General features: G+C 37.2%; 1 protein-coding gene across 1 annotated transcript in view; it reads left to right on the forward strand.

Moving 5' to 3' along the window:
- PCDH10 (protocadherin 10) overlaps positions 1-19,618 on the forward strand; it is a 62,477-nt gene extending 42,859 nt beyond the window's left edge. Inside the window, exon 5 of the mRNA XM_064585069.1 lies at positions 19,262-19,618. Coding sequence (XP_064441139.1) covers positions 19,262-19,329 — 68 coding nt within the window. The 3' untranslated portion in view covers positions 19,330-19,618. The remainder of the gene's footprint in view (positions 1-19,261) is intronic.
- Positions 19,619-20,104: the final 486 nt, after the last annotated feature.

Genomic DNA, 20,104 nt, shown 5'->3' on the forward strand with positions numbered 1-20,104 from the left:
TCTAAAAAAGCCTTCAACATATCTGAATGTTTGCCCAATCCAAATTACAGATCAATTTGGCAATATTTACCTTAATTGTCAACTGATCTTATGAATTCAGCAATAGTTTGAGCTGTGCTGTATTATTAAAGAACAGACTAAAATTTAACACATAACAAATGTTCCCCATCCAATTTTATGGTCATTTAAATAGGAATTATTTTCCTTCGATTTAACATTAAAATGCATACACATATTTATATGTCCTTGATATGTATATATTTGAGTGGCTTCCGGCATCACTCATTTGACTGTTATCAAATTATAGATATTAATATGTCATAATCCCAATCATTTTATCTATTGAAATAATATGTATAATGTTCCAGCCTTTTGGGGACCCTTGAAAAATATATAAACCTAATCCATCACATATGACACAAAAAGCACACGCATTCACGTCAGTGCAGCAGTAACATTTTCTCAAACTTTGGGCACTACTACGTTAATATTTTGAATGATAGACTATTTTAGTAAGGATATGTTTCTATATAATTTAGCTGGAAAAGCGTCTATTTGTTGTAATTGCTTTTTAAACAAGAAAATGATTTTCTTGTTGAATCACTCTGCTTTAATTAAAACCTTTCATTCTTTTACAATTAGGGGGGAAAACACACATCCATCTACCTTATCACATGCATTAAAAATGAGGATATACTCACTTCATATATTACGGTTATATTCATTCATTCAACCTTAAGAAAGTTTTTTTTATTTATTTAGCCCTTTATGTCATTGTATGTAATCTCCCTTGAACAAACTTCTTATGCCATATATTTATGCATTAGTTTTTTTATGTCATAGTAAGAGTTCTTCTAATTTGTATTTAAGTTTTAAAATTATATCATTAATCTATAAAAACAAACAACAAGAAAAAACAAGGAAATTTTACCTAATTTGTGAGAAAAATATTTAAAACAAAATACTAAATGTTTAGTTATTAATCAATTATCTATTGCATCCAGAATAAATCAGAAGTTACAATAGAGTAAGGATATAATTTTAGCAAATTGGCTAAAATGTTATCTACCAATTGATGGGGGGACTATGCAGTCAAATGTTCTACCACTGAGCTCTACCCCCGATGGGGGGACTATGAAACAGAAAAATGCAATCCACTAATAACAAAGGTTTCCAAGTAAGCATTTATTAGATTAGCACGGAAAGGAATTTTAGATTAATTTTTTGTCTAATCTAGTCATCCTAATATCCAATCTTACATCATTTATACTTATCAGAGGAAAATAATATCTAAATTATTAGACAATATTTCATCAATTAATTATTTCCAAAATGAATAATCATGATATTTACTCCTTGATAACATGGTTAGTTTTAGAGTAGTAAAAATGTCAAAATAATTTCCTGTGGAAACAGTGTCTTAATGTTTCAAAGGTATGTCAAAAGACAATTTTTAGAGATATTTTATCCACATGTAAAATTCTAATTTTTACCTTGTGAACATAATTCTGTGAAATCATTTTAAATCTAATATTTAAATATCACATCAGAATTACTTAACAGATATAATGGTGTCACTATAAGTGTATCATCTTTCTTGGGAAATATAAAGGAAACATGTATATTCTGTTTTTTGAAGATATTAAATGCAATGCCTTTATCAAACATTGCAAATTAAGTACTACAGTAGAAGATTTAAATATTTTAATTACTCATCCTCTTGCTTCATTTCTTAATAGTGTTATCATTTGTCATCAGATTTGTAATGTAGAAACTCTCCTACTTCTCCAACAAGAGGAGGAACAAAAATCCTCACAATTCTCAACAAAAACTTTAATAATTGTATAGGCATTGTACCATTTCACCTTACAAAAATTATTTGCTGGAGTAAATGTAATATTTAATACAATTACTCAGAATGTTGCAAATGTTAGGCAGGATAAAGAAAATTACGGTACTGACTGATAAGAGCACTGTTAATTGTCATTTCATGTGGTTTTCTTTCTCCACCGTCATATTTCTATGTGTGCTTTTAATACCCGAGGAAGTCAAAAATATTTAAAACATTGGTATACTTGATAATTTTTCTGAAAATCCTGTATTTTTCATATTACAGTTTCTTGGGTTCTTTATCTTTTTCAACTCCAATTTTGTAGTGGTAAAGGCTTTGCACTTAACATCCTTTTTATGTTCCTTTTTAACAAGGAAAAACAGAAAATGACAAAATTCCATATTTTTTATGCCATGGAGTAGTAAAATTATTTTATATATTGTTAGCTCTTCCAGGAATTTCCCTCTGCTAGGTCGAACAAAATCCTTATACAGTAATTTGTGAAACTACTGTTCAATAGAGTATTTTTTTTCTTCTAAAACTTGGCATAGGTTTTAGATTATAGCATTCTATGAGGATGCTGGTAGATGGGTGCCGCCAGAGTATTGCAGGCAATAATATGACTAAAATTCTAATACCTTTAGTGTGCATGCATGTATTTCTAAACACTGTTATTTTTTAAGTATTTGTAAAATTAGAAAAATGACTTTTATTTCTTGAAAATCTGTCACATGCTTAGTTTGAAGTTTTACACTCCAGATGTTTTTGAGTTGCATGAAAATTTTGCATTAACGATGCAAATATTAAAATTTCACATGAGACTCAAAAATATCTGAATGACAGAACTCAGACTTCCAATATAGCCGTACATCATAGAGCTGAAAGTAAGCAGGGAATTTCACTTCTAAACACATTTTTGAGACAGTTATCTGTGAGTGAAAACAGGGTATTATAACAAAAGATGAGTTTAAATCTTAACTATAGTGTTTGTTACTGTGAATGCTATAATAATACATAAGTAAAATGAGTGTAAATGTAATATATTATTTTATACTGCTGTATACATATGAAATAAATAAAACTAGGATACATATTATGCCATTTCTCCATGCATGGATCTTCCACTGACGCCCGTGGGAGCTTTGAATAAAAATCAGTGGCAAAATATGGCCCTAAATTTAAAAACAACTAATGCTGATTTAGTAATTTTAGTCTTAATATAACAGGTCTAAGGGGACATCTGTTCAAAACTGAGTCTTATTCGAAGAAACATATGCTAGGTTTAAAGGATTTCACGATATTTATACTTTTGAAAGTAGGCATTTAGTTCCATATGATTCTCATTGTACCCACAATGAATATTTTAAATATATATATTTTTCCACATAATGTTATATTTTCTTTTTAATTTTTTTGATTTGTAGTAATACCAAGGGTCCACAAGGAATGATATTGAGAAGTTGTACACAGGATATGAATGCCTTCAAGCAATAAGAGGAAAACATTTTATCTAAAATTTTAGAAAGAAATTATTTCATATTTAAAGTCAATGGAATCATAAGAAAAAATAAAATACAGATGGGTATCATTATTCAAGAAGAAAATATAAATTAAGGTATAGATTTTTTTATAATGTAAAAATAATCTGAATGAATCTTTCAGAAATTACAGTCTGAAACAGCTAAAAGGTAATATAGAAGAAATGTGCTTTGTAATCTCGTGTGTGGTTTATGTAACTGATTTTCTTGAGTTCAGACTACACATATCTGGACAGAAATTCATTTTATGAAGCAACAAGGGATGGGACTAGGTATTTCCTCTATTTGGACATTGAATACCCAGGAATGATGATTCTCAATGAAATGTTGACAGCTATAACTACAAGTTACTTTGTTCCTCTAGACCTGTGCCTCCTATCCCTTACTTTTACCCTTTCTGGGAATCATATCACAGACTCTTCCATTTAACCAAGATTATCAATTTTCAGACATAAAAATTAAATTTTATTGAATTACACACTTATAGTAAGGTCCAACAATGAGGGGAGGTAAGGATGCATGGTAGTAATATCTGCCTTCATGAAAATTCTAGTTTGCCTTGAGAACCAAAGAAATTATAGGAAAATACTAAATAATTAAATGGTCAGATAATGAAATAATCAAATTTGTGGTCAAAACCCAACTGTGGGTCACGAGAGTAAGTCAATGTATTAAGATGAGAACATAAAAACAAAACTATAAGTAAATAGAATAGAAAAAATGTAGAGTAGAAGAATATGAAAACACATCACTCATGATAAAAACAAACAGTTCTTTGTTAAACATTTCTTCCAATACATGTGTGATATAGGTCCCAATGTGAAATATATTTCTTGCTGTGAATCATTGCCCAAGTGTTTGAAAAGCACTGCACCATATGATCACTATTTCAAATTTAAATTTATTTAATGCTGTAGAAAGTCAGGGAAGATCTTTTCAAAAAGTTCTTTTGCATCTGAGTCTTGATCTTTACCTTTGTAAAATATGAAGTACACTTAGCTGTAAAAAGTCTTATGAGAATTCAGTAAACTGACAAATGTGAAATGCGTAGCAACAATGCTAATGCACATTAGGTGGTGTATTTTATTATTAATATCACTTTCAACTCTTTACCCCTATTCTTGATTACCAAAAGTATGGAATACAGTATCCAAATGGAAATCATTCCTTTCTCAACACTCCAGACTGCTTTCGAGTTGTATTTAAACAGGGCTTATTGCACAATCTCAAGATGCAAGTTGACTTGCCTTTGGTTTCCACTCATCAGCTCAGTTCACATTTGCCTCTCTATTTATTGGTGGTTTGGAGTCCAGGAAATAAAACTCACAGCTGCTGAGTTCCAGTCATTTCCCTTTGCAACTCTCAAATAGCCCTCTATCCCTACTATTGAAAAATATATATGTATGATTGCACTAGGATATATTTACCTGTTTTTTCCCCCAACCCCCAATGTGCTTTTTGAATAACTTTCTATTTCCATGCAAATAAATGTTTGTTGGAGTAACTGAATAATTGACAGAATGATATTTTTTGCATATGACTTATAAAATGAATTTGGGCAGTGTGAAATAACAAAAATTCAACAGAGTAAATTTTAAAGATCTAACTGGCTTCACTGAACAATTCATAAATCAGGCAACATCCCACCTAGCAAGTAGAAGAGAGCTCCAAAGGGCTACCGAAAGGGAAAGGTTTTTAAAGCCAGACAAGGGAGTCATAAACAAAATAAAGGATTATTTCAGGCAAGGTCACTTCCCTTTGGGGAATAAAAGGGTCTTATTATGTGGGTTACTTCACTGGCACTGAGCAGAAAATTCCAGACTGACTGATTAAGATTGCATTCCTGGGGAAGGTTGAAACTGCAATTAGGTTAGGAATAAAGCCCCCATTTGGTGATGTGGGCTTAGCAGAAGTGACTCCATTTTGGACCTGTGGTTTCCTTTTTTAACAATTCCTTCCTTTTGATCAGACTGTCAGCTTGACTGAGAGATGTGATCAAAATTTAAGACATTAGCACCACTCTCAGCTACCACTTGGCAGCTTCCGTTGTTTCTTTTTGTGGTATCCATAGGTCACAGTTCCAGGGTCATAGTCCTTAAATTTGTCATTCTCTTTGCTTCTTTTCTGGAATTCTAGTCTTAGGGAGATCATTTTCTTGGTGGTTAGCAGCTGTGAACATACATTTAAGGCTTTTGAGAGAATACAATGCCCTAGGGAGATTATTACGATTATAATAGGCAGGGTATTTTTAATGTTTGGAGTGCACTTTGGAGCCATGGTCCCCAAAAACCCAGACCAATCAAAATCAAATAAGTCAAAGAAAGACCCCACTAAAGGAGCAACCTTTTTAAGCCAAGTGGTTTGCTCAGTGATCTTATATGCCTGAGTTTCAACTTCCACAGAAGTGTTAATTCAAGTGCAGCGGGTGGTGTTGGCCACAGCACAGACATCTCACTCAGCTAAAAGAAAATCGAGGGCCATCTTGTTGTCAAGAACAACCTTGGTCAGAAAGTCTAAGGATCATTGTTGGGTAGCTATTGTCTTAGCAATAGATTCTATGCTACCTTCAAAAATTAGGAGAGGTTTCTGATCATATTCTCATTTACATTTTATCCCTAACCAGGGAAGTATGGCCCTGCCAAAGGAAGCAAATCCTGAGTCATGAATGCCTCCTGGGAGGTCTTTTCTAACTAGATGGTGTAAATTCAGGGGAGCCGACTAATGAGATGTCTTAGTTAGTTTGTGAAAAATTTGGGGCACAGTTGGATAACCTAAGAGGCATTGCTCAGTTATGCACCAGTCATCTAGGTATTCAGGTCCAAAGAGAATGATAAATACCATAGACAAAGACAAACCCAGCTAGGGCACAAACCATTCTCATTAAGGAGGTGCTATTAATGGATTCATTCATAGAGATTAGTGCATTTGCCCCTACAACCCAGGGATCAATTAGGTTTTCAGCACATTCAGAAAGTAGATCTCATAGCCTAAAATAAAGAGTTGTTCTGAGTACCTTGCAAAGATGGCTGATGCTGGAGAGATCTCTTAGTGATCAGGCAGCAGATATGATCTAGATATTCATGGGATTGTGAGAGTGTGATTGTACAAAGATTTACATAGGCATATGAGTTTAATTGCATAAGTACAGTTATAATTGGAGAAGGGAAAAAACAAGGCACTTGATGTTCTGTCACAAAAGTTGAACGTAGTAAAAGACTTCTAAGAGGGACTGACTGAAGGTCACCCCCATTAGCAATGGTCTAGGAAATATGGATGAGGGTATTAGCTTTCCAGGCCAATGCTGGAATAAAGAAAAGAAAGAGAAGGCGAAAAACTTTCATGTTCTGTTAAAGGATGCAGTTTTGATCTGGTGTCTTGGGTGGAAGTAGTCTACAGATGCCAGGTACAGCCTTCTTGTGAGCTGTGTACTACAGGCTCAATGTCTTCCAGTTTTGCAGCAGTGTTGGTGCTTGAGAATGCTGGTAATGTCCCTTCCACTGGCACTCAAGAGGAGTCCTCTGATGATGATGTTTCCAGAATATCCAGTCACCAGTCTTCAGACAATGGCCAACAAACAGGGATCCTTTAAATTGGGATCTGGGAAGGCTTCTTTAACCTATTGATACCCTTTAGCATAAGACATTAAATACTTACAGTAGCTAGCCATACTAGCATGACAACGAGGGAGCGGCAGAAAGTTGTATACCAACAGAAATTGGTGTACAGTGACTAGCTCATGTAGACCTAGTCTATGTTTCCCAAAGGGGGTCTGAGAACAGTCAGCGAGGCCAGAGGCAATACTATAGGTCAAGGGAGTCCAGTAGTTTCAACAAGTGTAGAGATTTTGAGTTTGACGATCCCATTAGTTTTCTCGACCTTTCCTGATGATTGAGGATGATGGGGCCAAGTAATCATTCCAAGAAGTTTGCAAGGTTTTCATTAAGGCTCATATGATTTGTCCAGTGAAGTGGGTGCCTTGATCACTGGAGATTGCAGAAGGTCATCCTCAAGTGGGAAACACATTCTCTAATAATTTCTTTGCCACTGTGAGAGCATCAGCTTTGTGCCAGGGGAAAGCTTCAAACCATCCAGAAAACATACAGAAAGTAGTAAGTACATATCGATAACCCCCACTAAGTGGCAACTGAATGAAGTCCAGCTCCAGGTGCTCAAAAGAACGAGAAGGAGTAAGTCTGAGGTCCCTTGGGACAAAACTAGTTTCTGCAGGATTATAGACCTGACAGGTTCCATGTTGGTAGTAAACTGCACAATTTTATAGAAGTTGCTACACCAATGTCTATTCATAATTTGAGTCACCTTAAAGGCACCATGGTGGATAAAGGAATGCAAAAACTGAGCATTGGCGTTTACTAGAGAGCCAGGAAAAACCATTTTCTTGGGTTTTCCATAGCACCAACTGTTTATTTAATTTACAGCCATTATTTGACCATCTTATTTTTTTCTGATTCAGGAGCAGGCAATTGCTATGTTACAAGAACATCAAGATGACAAAAGTCTGGCAATGAGGGGCTATTTTTTGCTGAAGCAGAATGGAGTTTGCCACCTGAGTTGCAACTTTTATATATTCTATTGTTGCTGTCTGTACATGAAAGTTAGCCAGGGCATTTCCCTGATATTCAAGTTCAGTCCTTGTAATGTGGGCCTCTATTTTGATGACAGCAATTTCAGAAGGTAAAAGAGTAGCAATAAGAAGTTCATTTACTTGTGGTCCTTTTTTTGATTGGGGTCTCAGAGGACATAAGAAAACCCCTTTGTTTCCATAACAACCCCAAATCATAGATTACCCCAAAGGCATACTGGCTGTCAGTATAAATATTAACAGTTTGTCCTTCTGATAACTGGTATGCTCTGGTAAGGGCCTGGGGCTCTGCTTGTTGGGTTGACTTAGCCAGTGGGAGATGCCCTTTTCAATAGCCCTTGTTGGATAGTAACCACATAACCAGCTTTGAAATTTCATTCTTTATTTCTACAGTATGACCTTTAAACACACAAGATTAAATCAAGATTAAAGGGGTGCCGTGTAAAGCTTTAGTATTCAGTATCTGTTCTATTGAATGGATTTTTTTTCCCCCAGTGGTTCTAATTGTAGACTTCTTGAAGTTGTCATTTCTTAGCTTGGCAGACCCTGTTCTCGAGAGCTGTCCTTGGGTTGTTCAAAATTGTTTTATTTTCTTCTTTCCTCTTTAATTAATCAAAACTTTTATTTCCTTATGATGAAAACGAGGTTTTTAAATTTATCACCAAACTAAAGCAGTTCATACTAACCTGTGACTAAATTAGTGTTTCTAAAGGGGCACTTATATTTTAAAGGAAATATATTAATCCATGTAAAAACTTCTATTGAGAATATTGTATCGATGAAGACACTTTTTATTTTGCTTCATCTTACATATTCACTTTTCTTTGAGAGCAGTTTCTAATCATTGGGTCATTGCTCTCCCAGTCTGCCTGGGAGTAAAAAATATTTAAAGAATGTTGCAATTATCTAATTTGGAACACCATCTCCATCCTCTTTCTCCCTTTCTCATGATGAGTGACTCTTTTCTTAATCATGAAAAAAGGGAAGAAAATAAGTGTTGGTGTGGTGAATTGCATAAGACTAAAACTAAATTTTGTTCTAGAAGTGTGAGAGTTTTTAATATTCTTAGTTGTGTTTCCTAATTAATAGTGGAATGAATGGCCAACTTCAAGGTTTTCTGGCAATATATTACTTTCAAAATTGATGTCCGTGCTTGTGTGTGTGTGTGTGTGTGTGTGTGTGTGTGTGTGTGTGAGATGGGGAGAGGTATTAACCAACACAAAAGTGACTCATGGAGGAATGCATGGAGAAAATCATCTTATAGGCAACCACATGTATTCTGTGCACTCTATTAATCTTTAGATTATCAGAATGTCTGGTTGGAAGGTAATGATGTATTTGATCTTCAACAAGCTGGATGGGCTTTTCCACACGTGGGCAATCAATGATCAATTTCTTTTGGCATTGTGTGATAACCACCCTTATTTTATACTGGGCTACATAGACCACAAAGAGATGACACAATGGTTATAATAAAATATACCAAGTAAAGTTGAATTAGGGAGAAAAAATGAGAAATGAGAGCGAAAAAGGAGAGAGAATACAACCATTGTCTTCCTTCATTCTCCAGTAAGTTTTAAGAGACTGAGAAGCAGTTATGATTTTTAAAGTTCATGTAGTCATATACATATGTAAGTTAAAACAAGGAGAAAACTAACGAAAATAAACGATGGTTGGGTAATTCCAGTTAAAATACAATAAAGAATGAGGCAAAGTAAAAAATTCCTTAGAAAAGAGTAAAACAGGAGCACCTGGGTGGCTAGTCAGTTAAGCCTCTGCCTTCGGCTCAGGTCATGATCCCAGGGTCCTGGAATCGAGCCCCGCATTGGGCTCGGCTTCTCCCTCTGCCTCTGCCCCTCCCTCCCAGCTCCTGCTCGCTCTCTCTCTCGCTCTGCTATCTCTCTCTCTCAAATAGATAAATAAAATCTTTAAAAAAAGGAGTAAAACAGAGAAAGGATATATAAATTTTATTTTAAAATATAGGAATACCAAACTATCTCATTGGGATGCCTCCGTAGAGGTGTGTTTTGTGTCCATTGTGTCTCTGGCAAGGATGTATGGATTTACATAACAGTGTTTGCAAATATTAAATTCAAAGGTGTCTCGATAATCTTAAGAAAATGAACTTGCACTTATAGGGACCGGAAGAGGGGAGAAACTGGAAATGCCATTAAGAGATCATGCAGAATCATGTGCTCTGGCACAACATTTCACAAAGCTAGATGACAAGTCAAGAGTATTGCTGCTGAGATGGTAAGAATGTTTTCAATTGCAAATCAGGGAGGTGGAGAGAACTAGGATATTAGGTATTTTTAAAGTTTAGGTATGTAGCACAGTTTTAGTTTAGATACAATACTTCCTTTAACACTCTAGAAGAGCCTATTCCAGTATTAGATATAATAATAATTAAAGGATGAAAATAAATGCTGCAAATAATAAAACATTATGATTTAGATGATGCTATGAGATAACTCATAACAATAAAAACAGAAAAAAAAAGAGAAATTGGGATAACAAGGGACCCATTGTTGTTGTAAATCACTAGCTACGAAGCAAGTGAGCACAAGTAACTGTTTACAGACTGGACTACTAAAAATGGAGGTGGAAGGAAAGAATCTAAAAACAATTCAGAAAGCAAAAAGATGGTACTTCCTCCCTAGTTAGGTGGTCAGCTGACATTGATGAGGGAGAGGGAGAAGCAACTATGACTGGGAGTTTTGGTTTGCCTGAGTGGATCATGCTGCCTTCAAACAAGACAACACAAAAGAAAGAAAAGGGTAATCTTATTTGTAGGGGGGCTTGCTAATTTTCTCTTTATCATTCAATTTTTGCAATGCTTGTTATCCAACTGGAACCCTAACTGCATTTTGTAAGACATATTCAGAAAATTTCCGGCGCCTGGGTGGCTCAGATGGTTAAGCGTCTGCCTTCGGCTCAGGTCATGATCCCGGAGTCCCTGGATCGAGTCCCGCATCGGGCTCCCTGCTCCTTGGGAGCCTGCTTCTCCCTCTGCCTCTCTCTCTCTCTCTGTCTCTCATGAATAAATAAATAAAATCTTAAAAAAAAAAAAGAAGCATAACTTGGGGGGCGCCTGGGTGGCTCAGTCATTAAGCGTCTGCCTTTGGCTCAGGTCATGATCCCAGGGTCCTGGGATCGAGTCCCACATCGGGCTCCCTGCTCTGCGGGGAGCCTGCTTCTCCCTCTGCCTCTCTCTCTCTCTCTGTCTCTCATGAATAAATAAATAAAATCTTGAAAAAAAAAAAGACATATTCAGAGAATTTTAGATTTTTACCCTTATATCAAATGATAGTTTCTCTACTGTATTTTACTTCATTCTCTTGATAGTAATTCATTATTATGACCACTTAAATTAAAACTCTTAAGTTGAATTGTTTCATTATGTTTATTTGGAAATAATTATATAAATATGTAATATGTAAATTAGAAATATTTTTAAAGGTTTTCTTTTTTTCCCTTGTGCAACTTTGGCTAGTGTTTACGCCCAAAGTGGTCTTGACTAATTTTTTTTTTTTTTTAAGATTTTATTTATTTATTTGACAGAGAGAGAGATAGCGAGAGCAGGAACACAAGCAGGGGGAGTGGGAGAGGGAGAAGCAGGCTTCCCGCCGAGCAGGGAGCCCGATGTGGGACTTGATCCCAGGACCTTGGGATCATGACCCGAGCCGAAGGCAGACGCTTAACGACTGAGCCACCCAGGTGCCTGGTCTTGACTAATTTAAAAAGGACGCAGATTAAGTCAAAATCTCTGGCTTTTTTTTGTGATGTGCATGACACTACATAATGAAGAGAAAGAGGTATAAATAAAAATTATTTACAATAATAACTGTAAAAAAGCGATTTATCTTTCCTTTTCAGCTATTTAAATAACATTTTCAGCAAATATTTTTGAACAAAACCATAATACCTTCATATTGTTTGACCTATATTCATCAACTCCCATCTAAACTCTATTAGCAATTAATTTTACTTTCTAAGTTTTTATTTTTTAAGTGGACCCACAGAATAATAGACTTTTAGTGCAGAGCAGTTTCTTGAAAATATTCTGGTCCTTAACCTACCTATGAAGCAAATGAGACAAATACAGGCCAACTATTGGAAAAACATAACCATAAACATAAGGTCCAAACCCTTTCTCTTGACTGAATTCTTAACCTGTGCCAGGCTGCATCTCTAGTCTCTGTGTCTTATTTTAACTTGAAATTCTAGGAGTAACTATATTTAAAAATATAAAAATAAGCTATAGCATCTAGAACTCCACTTTATATTTTTAAATTTCAATGCTCTCCCTACACCACATGCTCATTTCTAAGGATGATTCTCATGTAGAAGGCACCATGAAATGTGGCCTAAGAAACTGAAGACAGTTCTGACTGTCCTTTTATGATTTATATTTAGAAAAAAATGTTGTTTTAATATATGCTTTCTTATTCCTCTTAACCAACATGTTATGTTGGCAGTGAATAAGCAAAGCTAGAGTCAGACAAATAGGAGTATACCTCCCAGAGAAATCCTATTAATAACTACTACTTCACCAAGAATAGGTCTGAATAACCTGACTTCATAAAATCATCATCATCCCATCTAATAAATTCACCCAACTTAGCTCAACTTACTTTAACTAATTTAGTCAGAGTAAGAAGGTAGGTAAAGGGTAGTTTTAATCGTCAACTACCCACCCTGTTGGTGAGAGAGAGATTTCCACCCTAGGGTTTTGGGGATGGGGAGCACAGAACATCTGACACTGGAGAGACAGACGAAATTGACAACAATTTACGAGTCACATCTTCTCACAGGCTGGGGGAGGACACCACACAAAATATAGGGCCACACTACCAGAGGCTATAAGAAGCAGGCTTTTTTGGTATCAAGAGGGAGGGGTTCTCCCTGGTGCCTGCTGGAGGATGTGACTAGGGAGAATTCAATGGAGCTAGCAGGGAAATGAAATCACACTTCTTAAAAACCAACTGTGAGGGGGCGCCTGGGTGGCTCAGTCGTTAAGCGTCTGCCTTCGGCTCAGGTCATGATCCCAGGGTACTGGGATCGAGCCCCGCATCGGGCTCCTTGCTCTGCGGGAAGTCTGCTTCTCCCTCTCCCACTCCCCCTGCTTGTGTTCCCTCTCCCGCTGTCTCTCTCTCTATCAAATAAATAAATAAATCTTTAAAAAAAAAAAAAAAAAACAACTGTGACCGGTCCCCCTAATAAGCAGAGCTGTTTGGCTAGGGGGTCTTATCTTCCAGAGGAGAATGAGGAAGGTGAGGTTAGACCATTCAAGGCACTCCTAGATATGCCAGATGTCAAGGTAGCACATAATATTGGGCTCTAATTTTAGTCCTTATACTGTAATTGACTCCTTGATGTCTTGACACCAATTTTTACCTTGGTGATGAACTGAGATTTCTAGGTAGTAGAAGTACCTCTCCAGGACATGAATTAGCACTTGACCAGGAGGAAGACAGTGTGAGGAGAAAAACAACTATTTTGAGTTGCTGCCTAGGCATTTCACAGTGCGATAAACCCTGCTCTTGCACAGAGTCTGGCCATGTGGATAAGGACCTGAGCTTAGGATTCCCCCCAGAAGCTCCCACTTTGCTTTTCTTGGGGCACCTTTTAAAATAACCACTTAGAATTAAGCCAGTGAAAAGTCAGTGACATCCTCCGCAACCACTTTCTAGGTGCTTGCTTCCCTATTCTCTATCACCTGCTTGCTCATGGCCTGGGACAGGGGTCTGTCCTTTCCCTGGCTCTTTGACCCCCTCCCTGAGATTTGTAAGTAATAAATCTGACTTTACTTCCTTTGTGTGAGTGTATTGAAACTGTGTTTTTGATCAAAATGACCGTGGGTTCATTTCCCCAAAGTGGGTGCTCGGATACTGAAGGAGATATCTGTCAACCTTGTGTGGGTGGCTTATGCCTCTTCACTCAGCAGATCATAATCTGTATATTTTTAATTTAATGCATCAGCCATGGGCCCCCCAACACAGAGGGCCGCATAGTGAGGTGAACTTCAAAAACATAAACTTCAGAGGTGTTCCCTTCTTGGCCAATAAAGGAAATTGAGGAACCTGTGTGCGGTAGTACAGAGATGCGTGTCCTCAGGCAATGGGGATTTAGACTAACCCATGCCTGTGGCAATAGCAGAGGCTTATTTCCTTTCTTTGGAATTTGTTGAAGGGGCCATTAAGTCTGTAACTGAAGCTGGCTGCCTCGGGTTTACAGGGGACATGGAAGTTGTATTGAATGTCTTCTTTGAGAGCCCAACACTGTCTGTTTTGAGAAGTCAAATGAACGCCTTGGTCACCATCAATAATCTCTGAAGTTCCGAAGGGGAGAATAGGAGTGTCCTGGTGAGGCCGAATTGTACCTTAGTACACATAGTGACATCTGTCCCCTTGATTTATATTTCAGGTCTCTGTAAGACAAGAGTTTCCCAGAGTCCTTGACTTCCAAGGGAGCAATTCTTATAAAATACACCAAGAGTTTAGAAAAATGTACATATGCAGCCATTTTCTGGCCAGGGTATCTGGTGCTAAGATGACGGCCTGATATATGGTCAACTGTGCTGACCCTTACTTAGATCCTGCATTTATCAGAGACTTCCTGGATAAGGAATGAAAAGCAACAACATTCCACCAGGTTCCGTCCTATATAATGGTGGCAATATGATCGATAAAGTGGGTAAACTCCATCAATTATGCACTAAGTTGCTCCTACGGGGCTCTCCATGTTGCTAAGGGGTCCTGGGAGAGGGTTGTCCTCCTCTAACACCATGGCATCTGGTGAGGATCTGAGGAGAGGTGAGGCTATACTTTCCAGCAGATGGGATGTGTCAGAGGTTCAGATCTGACTCCAGCCTGTAGAATGGAGGGCTTGATAACTGTGCACAACTTGTGAGTTCTGTTCCCATGACCCAAGGCATAATGGCCAACGTGGTCTGGAAGAATAGATGCTCAGGGTCTGTGGGAGACTGTTCACAGAGGAGCTCAGTGTGTGGCCAACAACTACCACTGCTAGTTGGTTTGCTAGTTGGGCAATCAAGCCCCATGATTTGGAGATTAGCCCCTTGGCCTGCTGGTAGCCAGCAACACTAAAACAAGCCCAGGCATGATGGCTGGGGCAGTTTCATTAAGACAGCAGTTGTGTCACTTTCTCCATTATTTGGGGAGGGGCTGGTGCCCCATGTTCTCTCCCCTTCTTTTTTTTTTTTTTTTCCATCAGTGCCTGGTCCATGGGTTGCCAGAAGTATATACCCTTGGAACACAGTAAAATACTTGGGTTAGCGGCAAGGGAAACGGCAGCACAGGGAATGGGGAAGGCAGCTACAGTTGCCCAAACGACTCGTACTAAATGACTCAGGTGCCATGATTAATTCTCGCTAGGATGGTCATCTCCTTCTTTTCCACGAACCTCATAATGAGCCATCCCTGGATTGTCCCTGAGGGTGGACAATCACAACAATGTCCAGATGGCTACCCCAAGTAGCTGGTGATGGTTCTCAAGTTAGATGCAGTGACCAGAGAGCTCAAGCTTATCCTTGGTAAGTGAAACTGAAGCACCGACTGGCCAGGTAAGGTGCTATGTTGTCACTGCTTTTATAGGCAGGAGTCCCAGAGACGCCTGCCAGATGTAGACAGACTCCAACAGAGCATCGTGCTGAGGTATAGTCAATTAACAACAGTTCTCTTCTTTAGGACAAGAGCATTTTGCACTGGGAGGGGAGGGCAATGCCTACTAAAGACAACACAGTACCCAATAGGCAAAAGTGCAAGTCCACCAGCAATGACAGTTTGGTCCCAGGCAGCCTTCCCTTTATCATGAAACCATTTAGTTATCCAAGAGCAGTTAATTCAAACTGACCGGGTGTCCTTGGTCATGGTTGGATCATCGTGTAAAGGGTTGTTTTACTTGCCTCTTAATCACCCCTTTGCCGAGGGAGAAATATCTGTCCTAGAGTTATGGGGTGGGAGAATACGTAGCACCTAACACTGGACAGAAGAGGCCAACAACAATTTATTAGTCACAGAGGGTCACAGCCCGGGGTGGAAGGTAGCAGGAAGGATGTTGCACATGGCCACATGGGACTGCACTCAGGAACAGAGTGAACAACCGGGGGCTGTGTAGGAGGCAGGCTTTGTAGTATCAAGGGGGTGAGGTGTTCCCTGATTCTGGTGAGATAGGATTGGCTTGTTTGAATTGGCTTGTTCTGTAAGTGTATAGGGAACTGACACCCACCTTCACCTGGCCCCCCTGATAAGTAGGGCTGTCTGTCTAGGGGATCTTATCTTTGGGAGCAGAGTGGAAAGAGAAACTTGGGAGTTAGGTTATTTGAAGTTTTCCTAGTGGTGCCAGATGTCAAGACAACACATATATCGGACTTAATTTTGATTATACCATAAGAGTGAGCTGTATGCTGTTGGAAAGGACCCAAATCCCTGAGAGCCCTTGAAGAATTTAAGTCTTAGTCAGCCTTGCTTCAAGCCAAATTTGTCAGATATTAAGCTTAGGTTCTTTGAGAGGTTTTCTATATTGTCTTTCAAAGTAGAACATTTTCCAAAGTGGAAACTAAACTTTTTATGAACATAGGTCCCCCAGCAACTATGGAAACTTATGGGAGGGTCTCTTTGTCATCAAGTTCTGAAATGTCATAGCATCACATGATTTGATGTAGATGGATGATGTAACATCCATCCAAATTTCAGATACTTAGTAAGCTCTTTCTGTCTTTAAACCCAAGCTTTCAGTTTTTGGAAATTTTCTTGAATTATTGCTTTCATCATTTCTTCCCTTATTTCTTTTCATCTTTTTTTATCCCTTAGTATTTGGATATTGAACCTCCTCTACTGACCTACCAATTTTCTTCACTTTTTCTTCCCTATTTTCTACAGTTTTTAAAATCTACTTTCTCAGAGATGTTCTTATGTTTATCTTCCAAACTTTTATTTAGCCGTTTATTTCATTGTTTTATTATTATTTTAAGTCTAAGAGTTCTTTATGTTTTCTCAATATTCCTCTCTAAAGGTATTTTGAACCCTTTTCACTTAGGCAATATTTTCTCTTATTCACCTGAAGATATCGATGATAGCTTATATTGCATTTTATTTTCCCAGAATAGTGTCTCTTTCCAGGAATGTACAATAAAGATTTTTTTTTTTTTTTTTGCAAATGTCTGGTGATACTTAACTGTGTGCTCATAATTAAGAACAATACTCTAAAATGCTGAAGGTAAACTCTGTCCTTGTGTGGAAAGCTTATTGAGTATGTTTGTCTATAGGGTGATCTTTCTGGATCATTTAATTAAGGAAACCCCAATGTCAATATGTTTGGTATATTTTTCTTCTTCGGCTAGTTAGAGATATCCAGAGAAATGCTTTCAGGTCTTCTGCCTGGAGGTATAAGCCTGAGCACTTGCATTCTGAAAGTTAATTGGGGGAAAGATGACTGGGAGACTCAAGAGCCTAAGTTTTCTGGGTATGATGATCTCACATTAAACTGTACCTGCTGTCTGCCAATGTAGGCACCTCTGTTTTAACCTCCTTAGAGAATAAATTTCCTGTCTTCTAACCAGAGGGGATAATTGATCACCTACATATGCACAGTCGATGAGAGAAACCTGGGAGTCTAATTGCTTCTCAATGACATTTTTTGATCCTTCTTTTTATTTTTATATTCACTCCCACTTCAGAGCTAATTTGTTCTATTAATTCCTTAGCCTTTGGAATATTCTGTGGGATAAATCAGATTTTTTTCTTCATAGTCTTAACTTCCAGCTCAAGATTACATATTTTTAAAACTAGTAAGTCAATAGCAACTTACTGATCCACTTCCAAACTTCCAAAATGTTGTTATAGTTGTTTGCTCACTTGGTTTCTTTGTCTTTTACTTGTTCTTGTAGGCTTTTCCATAGAAAATGTTCTTTTCATTTCTGTGAAGTTTTATGAAAAGCTAAGGCTTGTGCATGAATTCAGCTCCTCTCTCTTTTTACAGGAAGCTTAAAAATAAGCTTTCACATAATGAGCTAAGTCTTATAACACAAAGTCATGAAAAAAATCTGCTCTTAGATTATTGAGAGTTTGTGGGATTCTTGCTAGAAGTACATATTTCTTTGTTGTTAGAACCATACAGAAAGCCCAGATATGCTTCACATTTGGTTACATTTGGGAATTAATACTTTAAATGTAAGATATACATAATTCTCTCATTATATATCAATAAATGAAATTATAAAAATGTGATATGCAATTTCTATTTTCCCAAATGTGAGTATTACAATGATTTATTTTTCACTTTTGGTTTGTAACAAGCTCATCATTATCTTGAGTTTTAAAAATTTTAGGTTGATAATGGTAAAACCAAATAGGTGATATACATTGTTATATTTGATATGGATTAGAATGGTGATTATATATTCAGTTGTTTTTAAGGATATAATTATGTATGAAAATACAATTTGAAACCTGATAGTGCATTTCTCTTACATTGGTTTATTTACCACATTATTCTACTTCGAATAGTGCCTGAAATTAGTGTCCAAAGAGTATCAGGCAACTTGCAAGCTTTAGTACTTGAGGTCAATTTAATTACACTGTGCATGACAGAAACTAGGCCATTTGGGTATTGCCTTTGCCACCAGCAATTGACACCTGAGTGTTAATGAGCCAGTAATTAAGAGCTGGCACATACAGACACATTTTACTGTTTGGGACTAGGATAACCATATGCTACATAACTTCGGTGCTAAGTATTTTGTTAGCTTCAGAATTTACACAATTATGTTTGTGGGTTTTTTTTTTTTTTAATCTTCCTTTTGCCATGGTAAAAAAAAAAAAAAAAAGATTAACAAAGAGTTACTTTAAAGATTTAAAATAACCGTACTTGTCATTTTCAAGTTAAGAAACATTCAAAAACTACTAAGGTCATATTTGGAGAGCAGGTATTTGGAAAAAATATATTTGTGGAGGGGCAATTACTTTCAGTTTAAAACCACATCTACAGGACTTATATTTTGAAGAGTCTTTTGTAATATAACAAAGTACCAAAAGCAACTTAACATGGATGTAATATGTAGGGTACGCAGCCTCTGGGATGGCCCATAATGATTATCACCTCCTGGTATTGAACTCTTGAGTACTCCCATTCTCCTGAAGGTAGTTGAGCTATGGAAGCCACTTCTATGGAACAGAATTTGGTTCTGGTGTTAGATTATAAAAAAGGTTATGTTTTCCATCTTGGGAATCTTCTTATACACTCTCTCATTCTCTTTTGGATTGCTTGCAGAGATGTGGAGGCAGCTCTGTGGTGAGACCCATGTGGCTCGAGACCGAGGTCCATCAACAAACACATGAGTGAGCTCTGAAGCAGACACACTTCCCCAAGTTGCATCTACAGAGGAGACCACAGCTTCTGCCAACAGCTTGAGTGCAATCTCAAAGGAGCCCTTAGTCGGAGGTTCCCAGTTAATGTGCTTTGAATCATGCAAATTTGGCGTCTATTTTTTTCCAGCAACAGACAACTAATACAATATGGAAGTGGCAATCCTATCGTCTGCCACAGCAATATGAATATTGATTTTTCTGATGTGATGTGTATAACGAAACAATATGTATAATGTACATGCATCATGTCTTTGCTTTCCTCTCCAAATTTCCTTTCTTCCTCTTCTCCCTACCTCACAAAAAATGTCCCCATCACTTTCTTGATTAATCTTCTATTGGTTTAAAAAAATAAAACTGTTCTCATCAGATGAAAAATGTATTAACTTTTGTGAATTTTAGTTGTGGGAATTACTTCTAATTTTCTTCTTTGAAAGAGTTTGCTTTTCCATCGAACCCTCTGTAGGACATAGAGCCTTTTATATGCAGATTGATATAATTATGCTTTGAAATAGCTTTGAATCCCCTGTAGCTTAAACTGAGAACATAAAAGGCCAAATGTTATATCGAACTGAAGGATATAAAAGTGCACGTACATCAATCCAAAATGAGATATAGAAATGAACAGCTCTTTACACAGTGATGTCAATTTTTGACAGATTATTGAAGGATCTTTATAACTGCAGACACTGCTTTGGGTAGCATGAAAACTCTGCCTGGGGATAGTCTTATCAGTTTGTATTTTTTA

The sequence above is a fragment of the Mirounga angustirostris genome, unplaced genomic scaffold (assembly GCF_029215605.1).
Source record: "Mirounga angustirostris isolate CCGP_5_RB_7025 unplaced genomic scaffold, mMirAng1.0.hap1 SCAF_2, whole genome shotgun sequence".
Classification (NCBI taxonomy): domain Eukaryota; kingdom Metazoa; phylum Chordata; class Mammalia; order Carnivora; family Phocidae; genus Mirounga; species Mirounga angustirostris.